General features: G+C 33.6%; 1 protein-coding gene across 1 annotated transcript in view; it reads right to left on the bottom strand.

Annotated features, from left to right (window-relative positions):
* Nucleotides 1-265: 265 nt before the first annotated feature.
* LOC136034826 (putative regulator AldR) overlaps nucleotides 266-12,298 on the bottom strand; it is a 34,818-nt gene continuing 22,785 nt past the window's right edge. Inside the window, exons 2-7 of the mRNA XM_065716266.1 lie at nucleotides 10,988-11,072; nucleotides 9,522-9,585; nucleotides 8,867-9,024; nucleotides 6,847-6,915; nucleotides 4,074-4,132; nucleotides 266-447 (exon numbers count right to left, since the gene is read on the bottom strand). Of these exons, the coding sequence (XP_065572338.1) occupies nucleotides 331-447; nucleotides 4,074-4,132; nucleotides 6,847-6,915; nucleotides 8,867-9,024; nucleotides 9,522-9,585; nucleotides 10,988-11,072 (552 nt within the window). The 3' untranslated portion in view covers nucleotides 266-330. The remainder of the gene's footprint in view (nucleotides 448-4,073; nucleotides 4,133-6,846; nucleotides 6,916-8,866; nucleotides 9,025-9,521; nucleotides 9,586-10,987; nucleotides 11,073-12,298) is intronic.

Below are 12,298 nucleotides of genomic sequence, written 5' to 3'. Positions count from 1 at the left end.
GCTTTAAGCCACAATGAAACGTAAAAGTAAACATGTATCACACATACCTCCACGTGGAGGGCGAGATATGGGTGTAGTTTCCACTTGAAATTAGTGCAAAAGCCCAAATGGTGATAATGTATCTAAAAATGCACGTTATCCGTGTTTCTGAAAACAACCCCCACCAGGTGATGCCTCAGCATCACCGGAAATAATCATGGTTTTCCGTACTAGCCCCTACCCTTTCCTTCAGCAGATTGAACGTGTATGCATATGTGAAAATGAATAAAGCTCTATTTGAACTTTAATCAAATTTTCTGAAAAAAATAAAAGACATTTGAACAACTCGCTTCAATACACATTAAATTTTATGATAAATAAGCCAATCAGCATTATAGAATATGAAGCCAGGTTAACCATTCCGACGGATGAGATATAGGCTATTGTCTCTATTTCAATTAGGCTGTCCTGAAAAAAGACGAAATAGTTATACAGATGCTTCGGAAATCGTGTAAAAGAAATTGAGAATCAAAGCAATGGAACTGGTTAAATTTGTTGGCTCCTTTCTAGTGAACTTGCCTATTCCAGTTTATTTTAACTAAATTTAAGTTATTAACCTCTGTTATATGAGCATTCAAATTCTTTGGCATTCAGTATCCATTTTGAGAGCTGCAATTTGGGGGCTGACTTAAACTCATGACATTGAAATTTTCAGTTCTAGTCTTTTAATTTTTACCCAAGTCAGAGTTGAGTTCTAGTCTCATCTCGGTAAACAGCAAGTAACGATTTTAATATAGAAATTTGCGGTGTTGTTCGTAATTTATTTTTGAATGATTAAAGTAATTACTTGCTTTATATTTAATCTATATTTTCAATTTAACCGATGGCTTCCTTTTGGTGATTCTTTCTCTCATCAGACGTGTGTCTCTACTCATTTTTTTTTTTTTTTAATATATCCCAGAGGTACCAACAAATAAACAAAAGACTTTCTAATCTAGCTTGGAAATAACTATTTTCTTTTGATAATATAGAAATAAAGTAAACAATCTCTTAATTTTTTCAGTGGTCCGTCTCTTAATTTCTCGTCCTTTCCTTGCTCTTTAATAGAGTGTGAGGATTCTTTTTTATGACTTTTTTTAAATGGTCTACATAATACTTGCTCAACTCAATGCAAAATGAGAGCCAAAATACATTAAAGAGAAATGTCAAGAGCTCCTAGAAAATATTAGAAAAATAGCCGACAAATTCTTAGTTCTAGCTTGCTTTATTTGAAAGTTTATTTGTTTAAATACAGCTTTAGTGGATTTTCCTACCAAAAAGATGGGAAAATATCCAAAAACCGGTCCGCTTTATGTTTTAGGATTATAATTTTACCTACAAGCATTACCGTGAGACTCTTACGGTAGTTCCAAGTGAAATTACTAACTAAAGAATAGTGACAAGACACCCGCTGCCAAAATCCCTTGATGTATTGCAACAGCTATGAACAATGGTCATGGCTAATTGAGCTACCTCAAAAGGTGCATTTTAATGCCAAAACATCTCAGCTCTCATTGAGCCTTCATAAAAATACAGAATTAGCTCTAAGAAAGAGGCAAGACGAGGATGGAGGTCGAAGTTTATAATCCCCAGGAAGTTCTAGTATTTATTTTATGAAGTCAAAACTGATTGGAGACCAACCAACCACAAGGGCTATTTCCCGGAGGATATTTTGACGAGGGGAGGGGGTATTTTCTGGTGGGTGGGGGCATTTCCGCAGGGAGTGTTTTTTGAGGGGGGCAATAAACGCTACCACCCACGGTCTACATTCTGTAATGTTTTTTTTATCCCTTTGCTTATGTTGATATATTCATTTTGTGATATTTTCTCCACTCGTAGCTGGTTATCGTTTGGTTTGTTAAAAGGTTAATTACCTGCTTTGTTGGAGAGCCGAGACAAAAACTATTTTTACTTTGTGTTTGGAAACTATTGGTTTGAATTTTTTCTTAGATGAATCAGATCTTTCCTAAACTTTGAGTAATAAAATTTGTATTGAAAATATTTAAACTTTGAGAATTTAGATAACAAAAAGGTATCGCGATTTCAGACAGATTTTAGAACCAGTGTTTGGATTTCTAGTTGCTGTTACATTAGACATTTAACAGTCCCCTCAACATTCTCTGGAAAGCTCAACTCTGTCTTGCCCTTTGTCTTTTTTGAAAGTAAGGATCAAACATGCTCAACTTTCTCAGTAACATATACTATATGTAAACAATGGACGGATTACCTAACTTAGGGCAATTGCCTTCAGGGCTGGTGAGGATGAACATTTCCAAAGACATAATTACCGGACCTTACAACCATGATGATCAAAATGGCAATCTTAAAAAAATTTATTGCATACTTTTGGGGGAATAACATGGGAGGCTGGTTACCCTGCAGTCACTTTTGACTCTTGAAAGGGCACTAAAACTTTAAATTTCCAATCGCATAATAAAGCATGATTAATAAACATGATTGGCAAAATAACCACAGTCCTCGGGGCAAGGGCTGTAGGTTATATATATATATATATATATATATATATATATATATATATATATATATATATATATATATATATATATATATATATATATATATATATATATATATATATATATATATATATTAATCGACTTTATTAACACTCTCCTTTGGTTTAAAGTAGTTTTTGCTTTTCTCTGGAAAACTACATTTGTGGAAAATGTTTTTTTTTAGATTAGTTCGACGGAAAAGGAAGATCTATGAACTAGCATAACCTCCTAATAAGTACTTTGAAATTGACCTTAATCAAAGTGAAACAGGTGGTGTTTTAAAACTCTGTAGCCTAAATTTTAACGGGTACAATAGATTAGCATTTTAAAGCTAAGATAAATTTCGGAAATGCAATCATAAGACAAAATACTTCATTTAAAGAAAATAGGCTACACGTTGCAGTATTTAAGAAGAAACAACAAAATTATGTTTACATCCGCATTTGTAGCAGATTTTTATTCTGTCTCATTTGTCAGTTTGTCTCAATTTGTTTTTTGGTCTCAATTTATTGGATCTTATTCCCTCATGTCTCATTTCAAGTATTTGGTTTCTTTAAGGAGCCCCCCCCCTTCTTCCTACTTTGCCCAAGGAAAGGTGGCCATGATTCAACATTTTTTTAACGATATGATTTCATAAGATTTGTCTTGTAGGATCGCTCAATGTAGAACTTAAAAAAAAATAAAATAATAATAATCCAACACTAAAACGATAGTAAAACTTCAAATCACTCTTAAATTGTGTTTTAGATCAAAATGCACGAGCCCCCATATGTCTGGCTGCAGAAAATGCTTATAAACTCAAACTATCCTTGAAGAAGTAGAGATCCATGGTCTCTGCTTGGTATTTTTAATTAATAGTAAATAGTCTATTCAATCAGATTACAATTGAATAATCACATATCGGATATAATTACATTCAAATTACTGTGGATGTTTAAAAGATTTTGCTTTTAAGGATTTAAAGTTTATCAGATATGAATTTTTCGCTTTTCTTCGATTTTATACCATTTTTGTTATTTTTCCTCATCTTTTTAAGTTTTTTTCAACAATCACCGTGTTAATTAAAAATATTACACATTATCACATATATCATTCTTTTTTTGTAGTCTCAATTTGTTTCATTTGTCAATTTATTGGATCTTTTTCCTTAAGGTTTCATTTCAAGCATTTGTTTTATTTGAAGGAATCCACCTCCTAATTTGTCTAAACAAATGTGGCCATGATTCAACATTTTCTTGGCGATATGATCTCGCAAGATTTTTTTTTTAAGCGTTTTTTGACTATTGGTTACTATGGACCGTGATTCGTCCTTTAATAGATTGTAGCTACGGCTGCAACCATAGTTGTTTCAGTTTTGTGATATACCATCTAGTGAGTAAGCCCATATATCAAAGAAGGGAATTGCAAAATTAGAATAATATTTTTTTTCAAAGATATGGAGGTATCTCTACTAAGTAAACAGTTTGCTTTGTAGCGAGGAAAATTGATAAAAAACAGAGCTTTGTATTGCTTGAATTATGATTAGTAGAATCGGATTACCTCTAGTGGTAATTCTGCTACGCCAATTGTTACTCGGGCAGGATAAGGGACCTGAAAAACTAGAAGAAAAACAAAAAATTAATAATAATTGATCACTTCACAAAATCCTTAGAAAATGCTTGAAAGGTAACTAAAACAAGCTTCAAACGGATTGGGTGGAGAGGGGACGTTCCCTAGATTGCTGGCTTCAGCTGGGTTTATAGCATATATCCATCATACTCAACGCCGGTGCTTTCTTGCCCTCGGGTGCTCTCGTAATTCTCGTATAATAGGATCAAAAGTGTATGACAACCATACTGAGAAGCAGACTTAAACAACTTTAGCTTTTGTCTAATTCAAACACATCTGGAGCCTTTGCTTGCGGCATGTAAGATGAATCGTGAGGAAACCGTAAAGGACAAGCTATCTGTTGTCTATTATCAGAGGCAACACGGTAGTTTAGCCCCAAGTAAAGAGTCACGTGATTACAATTATACCTTTTTTCCCGGACAACTTCGTATAGAAGCCAAGATGGTAGAAACTTGGGAGGGGGGCTCATTCAATCGGAAATTGAGAGTTCTATTGACCTTCTTCGGAGCCAGAAGTGACTGGATGGCAACCATCCCACCTCATGTACTCTTTTTGGCATCGGATGCCCCAGTGGCCCCCATAAAAAAGGGTCAAAAGTATGAAACAGCCATTTTGTTCATAATGGTCAAGAGGTCTTACAACTGTGCATACGGGGTCAAAATAATCCATGGAGCTCCAGGGGCAATAGTCCCAAATTATGTAAATTACCTGTTGTTCACAAATAGTTTTTAGCAGAAGAGGTAGACATGCTTGATCTTGCTTGTCCAATCAGCTAGGAACTCTCACGAATTACTTGCTAGGCAAAATTTGCCAGAGCTTCCCTGGGTTACACTCATGAAACAGCACGCTTTTTTCGGTAAATTCAAAGACCTTAAGTCAACTCAAGTTTTCAAAATCTGTTATTTGCAATATCACGGAAATGGATTAGAGGACTGACTTGAAACTTTTAGGGAGAATTAGGGGGGAATTAGAATTGGGGTAAAAACAAATAATGTGACGAGTCTTACTTCTGGAATCTGAAAATTAAAAGTCTATAACATTTGAAAGATAAAAATAGAGTCGAAAATGAGGGTTGAAAAATCAATAAAAGAAATACTTTTACTCAGTCTTTGGAGGTGAGAAAAGTTATCATCAATTTAAAATAGAGTAAAAAATGTGAACATAATCTGCTTAGTTGTGTTATTCGCTCTTGGGGCTATTTATCATTAGTTTTTAAAAGTCAAAAGAAAAAAAAATCCATGGTAGTACACGAAAGGTGTTTAAATGGAGGGGTGATACTGACCTCCTATGAGGCTTTAATTTGCTCTCCTTTAGAGCATATTAACTTTTTTAACCTTTAGATCAGGATAGTTTTTTTAAGATTTGTTTGAAACTTATACCATAAGTATTTGCATCAATAGAGCCCAAATACAGTAGTAAATTTAGGGGGGGGGGGGAATCCACGACAAATTTCTCCAGGAGGTATTTATGAAATTTTTTCGTTTGGAAATAAGGCGGTTACGTAAAGATGAAATTAATAGATGATGCAAGTTGGCAGCGTTAAAGGTCGCAACTATATAGCATATATAGCCATCGTATTCTTAACTAAGGCAAAAGCATTGGATTGGAGCCAAATCCTGCGTGGAAACATGACTTGGAGTATAAGAAGAGTATCTTGCCCCTCCCCCCTTGGAGAGTAAATTGCCACTCCAAGAGCTCGGTTCGCCTCCTCAGCCGCAATTTAGTTTCTTTTAAAAAATTTTCAAAAATAAGATAAGCCTACATAATTCAAGCATCAACAATGTCAGTTTTTTTTTTTACACATTTACCTTTATAGTATTATAAGGTGCCTTTATTGTACTTTTATAGTAGCTTTATGCTACCAAAAGCCTTTTTTTAGTTTTGCTGCCATTTTCAATTGATTTTGGAAAATTGGAAAATAACTAGCCCAGTCATTGTTTTTACCATAGTGACTAATAAGGAAGATCCAACGTGTTTGGGAAGATACCTCATTTTTTCATAGAAATAGTAAATATGATGAAAGAATGTCTTGAAACCAAAATACGCTGATTTTGATCTTCTTAACAAGCTCTAGAACGTATACGGATGGAAAACCCTTGAATAGATCTTAAGAGGAATCCGTAGAGTTCCACTCGCAGGTGAAGTACCAGCGTAGTATGAATAAACTCTTGCTCTATATTACTAAAAATCTGCGAGAATTTTTGTTCTTCTAAATTTGTTAGACCAACTAATTATCAAAATTACAAGAAACGAAACTCTTGTTAACTGGAATTTTATATAATTCAATCTCGAGGCATCCTCAAAGTCCCAATAAGGACCTCGAAATTCGTTCTAAACACTACCTTTTTAAGGAATTTTTTTAAAAGCACTGGAGTGAGGTAGCATTTGATCAAACTTTGAAGATGAAGAAGACAAAGCCTCTTAAAACCTATAGACTATTTTAGTCTCTAAGTATTTTAAGCTATTAAATATGTAAGAACTTATCTTAGAACTAGTCAGCACTAATGGAAATGTTTACATAGGGAAATCTGAAGTGCAACAACATTGAGTAAAATGACTGAAGATAGGTGAAGGAAAAATCCACCGAAAGTGGCTTTTTGCTAGGAAGCTTTTGCTTGTTATAGATAATATCAAAGGCATATTTTATCATAAGGGTTTGGAATTGTAGTCGGAAACAAATATGAATATTAGAGAAGATACTTACATTCCCGATATACCCTGTCCACGGTTTGGACATCCCTCATCTGTTTCAAATACAGTGTAGATCGCAGCACTAAAAATTACGGACCATAAATAAACAATGTAATAAAGCAAAAACTTCTTAAACAGAACTTCATAAAAATGACACACTTAAACTTCGGATTTTCTAGATATAACGACTGCATTGCAGCAATTACAGCCTATTGTATATTTTTAAAGTAGTTACCTAGGGACAGTTTTAGGTATCTGTTTTATTTAATCAAACATTAAGCTGTACGGAAAATTTGGCTCTTTTAAGGATAAAGATAATAAACAACGGTAAATAGAATTTTATATGTCCATCTGGGTTTCAAAAGAAATGCAAGTCGTAGCCGATCGGGGTGGGAAGGTCGTAAACTAACTTAAAGAAATTTTGAACATCTTTAGACTGATCAAAGATGGTGACACCGTTTCCTAGCACCAACGACACCGATGATAACACCGCCCTCCTCCTCCTCAGGAAACACTATCCAAAAAGTACTAAAATGTATGACCTCTTCACCTTCAAAAGATTCTTTCCATATAATTATTACAACTGACTGAGGAGACTACCCCTCCCCCAATTGAATAATTCTGTGACTCGTTTTAGAGCCGTCACCGTAAAACTAACAAACACAGTTTTGCCAAAAGGTCTTCGTCCAAAGAGGTTTGCAATAATTAGACAGACAATTGCAAATTGTATTTGCTGAACGATGTTCTGACGCTATTGGACATTGGTTACAAAAACACTGACAGTATTTGCAGTGAATTTAAATTGGACCTGGGCTATTATTTTTCCATATCTCACATAGTAATAGGTCGTATTCTTAAAATCAGTCAAAGAAAAATGAGTCTGATTGAGGGTACTAAACAGCGTTTATTCGTTGAACACTCAATTCAACGGGGGTTCCTGTTTTATAGAGACTTCATCCTCCATCTTAATCCCAGTGAGGTCCTCCCAACTAGTGACAATTACAATGACAATGAAAAAAAAAACAGATTCTGTTTTTCTGGACATGAACTCCCTCTATCCCACTAGGATATTCAATTATTTTTTCCCCTGTGGTAATTACCGTTAGTTAAATGATGCCTCTAATACTGACTTCCCGTTTGACATTGCCAATGTGGATGACAATGGACCTATGGGTTAATTTTTTAAGTGGATGATGAAATCCTCGTTGAATTACATGATTCAATTTATGTCTTCCCCTGCACATCAGACTCATAACGCGGGAACCATTTAGCCCCTGCAATCCCGATCAGGTAGATGGGGGTATACATTGGACTGCATAATAAACAAAACTAACCGCAGATCTTCATTCCTCATTGCAGATTTTTTTTTTATCTTTTACATTTACTACAAACGTTTTTGTGGCTTTAAAGTGTCTTTTTTCTTCATTTTAATTTCTGTTGCGGATGTAAATCAACTATTTAGTCAAATTATTCAGATATAAACACTGATTTTCTCCATTTTGGACTATAAACGTACAATTTTCTTGCAATTTATTTTTTCCACCTCATCATATTCTTTTATTTGTTGGTCTGTTCAAATTTATGTCGGAATAATGCGCAGCAAAAATTCATCAATTTGATACAAAATTTTTTTTACTTTAAATATTTAAGGTATCAAAAATATTGAGGAAACAAAATACATACTTCAATGCCCAATCCAGAATTAAACCAATTTCCTGGACGACACATCTTCAACATAGGCTAGACGGAATTCACGGTTTCTTCCAAAATTACCACGAATCGGAACCACAAATCCTCTTTTCCTTTTAAAATCATGTTAGGTTTTTCTTAAGTTTTTTTTTCTGATCTTTTTCAAAATTTCTAATCTAACATAACTTTAAGTGTCTTCAAATCCTTCGATGAGCCGAATAATTTTATAGAAAGAATAACGTTGATGCCTCCCTGCATCATCAATTGTGGTTATAATGTGCTGCGGGAGCACATTATTCTTAGATGAAAATAAACACTTAAATATTGATGAGTCAGAGCCTTACCATGAGTAAAGTTCAGATTCAATGCAGACAGGACAGTACCGATGTTTCTTAGCGCTTGCCTCGTTTGTGTTTCTATGTCACCTTGAATTTGTCCAGTGACTGGATGTCGTCCAGATTGTCCAGCCAAAAAGTAAAAATTGTTCATAGCGACACCATAACTGAAAGATTGAGTAAAGTGATTGGCTTGTTTCACTTTTTAGAAAAAATTACATTAAAAAGACTTGAAAAAAAAATCCTTGTTTTTTCCTGGTAAAGGAAAAAATCTTCTGTCAACCCCTTCCAATCTTTTTGTCTGCCTATTCGCTTCATTGAAGCGACAATAAAAAGGAGTGACAAAAGATTAAGGTTGACAATAGTACAAGAGATTATATGTAAAAATACCGTAAAACCCTAAATGGAACCCACCACGGCTAAAACTAATCAATAGCATTACTCAAGTATAAGCATTCGATTAAAAGCATAAATGTGGCAGAAAAAAAAATCCTCAACCCACTTTTTTCTAATTTCCAGTAAGAATAATTGTGAAAAAACATAAACTTTACATTAATACTACGCAACTCTTCCTACAACTAACAAAATGAACTATAGAACATTTGCAAAAAGATTCAAAATACTGATTAATACTATTATCAAACAATAAAGCACAAAAACTTACTTATAAGCACCAACAGGATTGGATATGTTCCTAAACTGTGGATAAATTGGCCTTCGAATGTGACCTAAAAATAAATAAAGATTCATCATTGGAATATAGTATCCAAAAACTGCTCTAATATTATTTAGATTCAACAATTTATCCTAATAATATTGTCAGTTCTCATTAAATCCATTGGAATATTTTTTCTTCGTTTCGTTTACTATTCACAACAATTTTGGATTTACAACACCAAAATCTTAAGAACTATGAACATGTTTCAAATATAATTTCAAAATTAATTCGAGAATATTTAAGACGGAACTCGCATGTTGACAATCTGAATAAAAACGGTGCCTCGCTTTTATATTCACTTTCCAACCTCAAAAGATTTGGTATGCCAACTGAGGTTTTAAAATCTGTATACTGCAGCTACGTTAGACCTTCTCTTGAGTATGCATGTCCAGCTTGGCGTCCAGACTTGATAAAAAACCAATCAGATAGAGTTGGGATGATACAAAAAAAACTATGAAAATTATACTTGGACTTACCTACTCAACATATGATGATATACTAAAACAACTCAGCTTGAATTCACTTGATAGTCATAGACATGAGTTGACATACCGATTTGGAATAAATTGTTTGAATTCCCCAGATCATTTTGGTCTACCACGCGACCTTGAGAGCCACCTGACTGAAGGACCAGCCCCTAGACTCCGACAAATAAAAAATAATTGTCTACAGTTTCTAGTTCTGATTGACATTGCAAATCATTTGTCCCTTATTTAACTCGATCTTTTAACAATATTACCTTGACAGATATTTAATGTTTGATGCAGTTTATTTCAGGTATTCATATATGAGTGTTTATGAGTGTACTAATTATTTATATATTTAATATTCTGATATATTCTGTATAACGGTCACTATTTTATCCGTGAAAATTGATTTTTGACTTATATTAATTTTTTATGACTCATTTTAATTTATTGACCTTGAAGGAGTACTTGCTGCCTTAACTTTTTTTTGTTGGTATTTATTTTTTTTTTCTTTTCATCCTTGTTTTGGTCTTTTTTTTGTGTCATGACATGCTCAAATTAGCTCCATCTATTGTATTGAATAAAGAATATTCTATTCTAAATGCTGTGGCAAAGACAGGAACACAAACAGGAAGGGCGTCAGTGTAGGAATTTTTTTTAGAGAATACTATTATCCACTTCCATTTGCCTACGGTTTGCTAAGATTTTGAAAAGGGTGTGACTGGAGTGTTGGTCAACTTAAGCTCTTGAATGCATATCAGTATTAAGTTCCTTTTGTATCTCACGAAGTGAAACGAATATTCTTAAATACGAATGTCTTTTATAGCTTAAGTCTTGTTAAGAAATAAATAAATAAAGAAATAAATAAGAAAAATAAATAAATAAAATAGATAAGATAAATAAATAAAAATAAAATAAATAAATAAGAAAGAAATAAGAACTTACTGGCATCTGCTTGATTTGGAATCAAAGCAATCCCGATGCTGAAGCATAGCACATACGCGATCGGCGAATAAGACATTATTTGTATCTAAAAAAAGAATAAGATAAGAAAGTAAATTAGGTTGTTTTCATCTTATCCAGAATGCAGGAAACGGTATCATGACTGCAGCATTTGTTGCAGTTGAGAGAAGATTGAACTATAGTGATAGTGACTGAATTGCAACATTTAAAGATACTTGCTTAGAAAATTGCTGCTGGTGTTGAACTGAACCTGGAATTACAGGTGACTAGCCGAGGCTACAAGCCCTGGATCAACAGGCACACATATTAACCTTTTCATAGCTTTTTATTGTAGACTTCACCTTTCCATACAAATCAAATAAAATTCAGGTGCACTCCAAACTCAAATATTATTCCACGTTATATTATTCAACTGAATTTAAAAAACTAGTTTTAAAAATTATCTCATGATAAATATTTCAAATGGAACTCTTTTTAGCAAAAATCAAATTTTACTGGGATTCAACACTACACAACTTAATGTATGAGAATAGATTTGCGACTATTTCGAAAAGGAGCCGGGAACACCAAAGAAAATGAAAATCAGTCGAGATAAAAATAGATAATTAAAATTGGCTTTATAAAACACCCTTATCTGGAACATGCTTCATATTATACCACAAATCATTCAGACAACGATTCTGTTTTGCCGCTAGCCGCCTCGGACATAAGAAATTCTTTAAGTGCTTGAAACTATCCTCCAGTCCTACAACTTCAAAGAGATTAGAATTCTGGTGGTTTAAAAATAAGAAATTTTTATCCCATTCAAGTGTACAGAAGTCTTGTACAATGAAGTCTATTTAAGTAGACAAACTGTAAGAAGGGAAGGATAGACATAGTCACACTGCTTTTTATTCTTATTTAAGTGTTTTTCAGTTAGTATATTTAACTGGTTTTACAATGGGTGACATCCAGCAGCTGCTCCTTATTTTCCCTTGTAGAGACTCTAGCAGGTATTTTGACTAGTTGGTCAGGTCCTAAAAACTCTGTTTAAAACAAAGAAGAAAAATGCTAACGGTAATTATATTTGCAAAATTCGAAAATAAAAGACTGCCAAATAATGCAAATCATTGTTATGAATAGTATATCCAATGATAGAAATTAACCTTATAATACTCTCCTTAGGAGAAAAATGATTTTTTTGTTATTTTAACCTTTCTTAAATTATGTAATAAGGAATTATTAAGGCACGTCACTATCTTTGAATATGTTTTAGTTCGGTCTCGCCAGATGTATCAACTTATTGTAGTCCCC

The sequence above is a fragment of the Artemia franciscana genome, chromosome 13 (genome assembly GCF_032884065.1).
Source record: "Artemia franciscana chromosome 13, ASM3288406v1, whole genome shotgun sequence".
Classification (NCBI taxonomy): domain Eukaryota; kingdom Metazoa; phylum Arthropoda; class Branchiopoda; order Anostraca; family Artemiidae; genus Artemia; species Artemia franciscana.
This window is presented reverse-complemented; position numbering and strand designations above follow the sequence as displayed.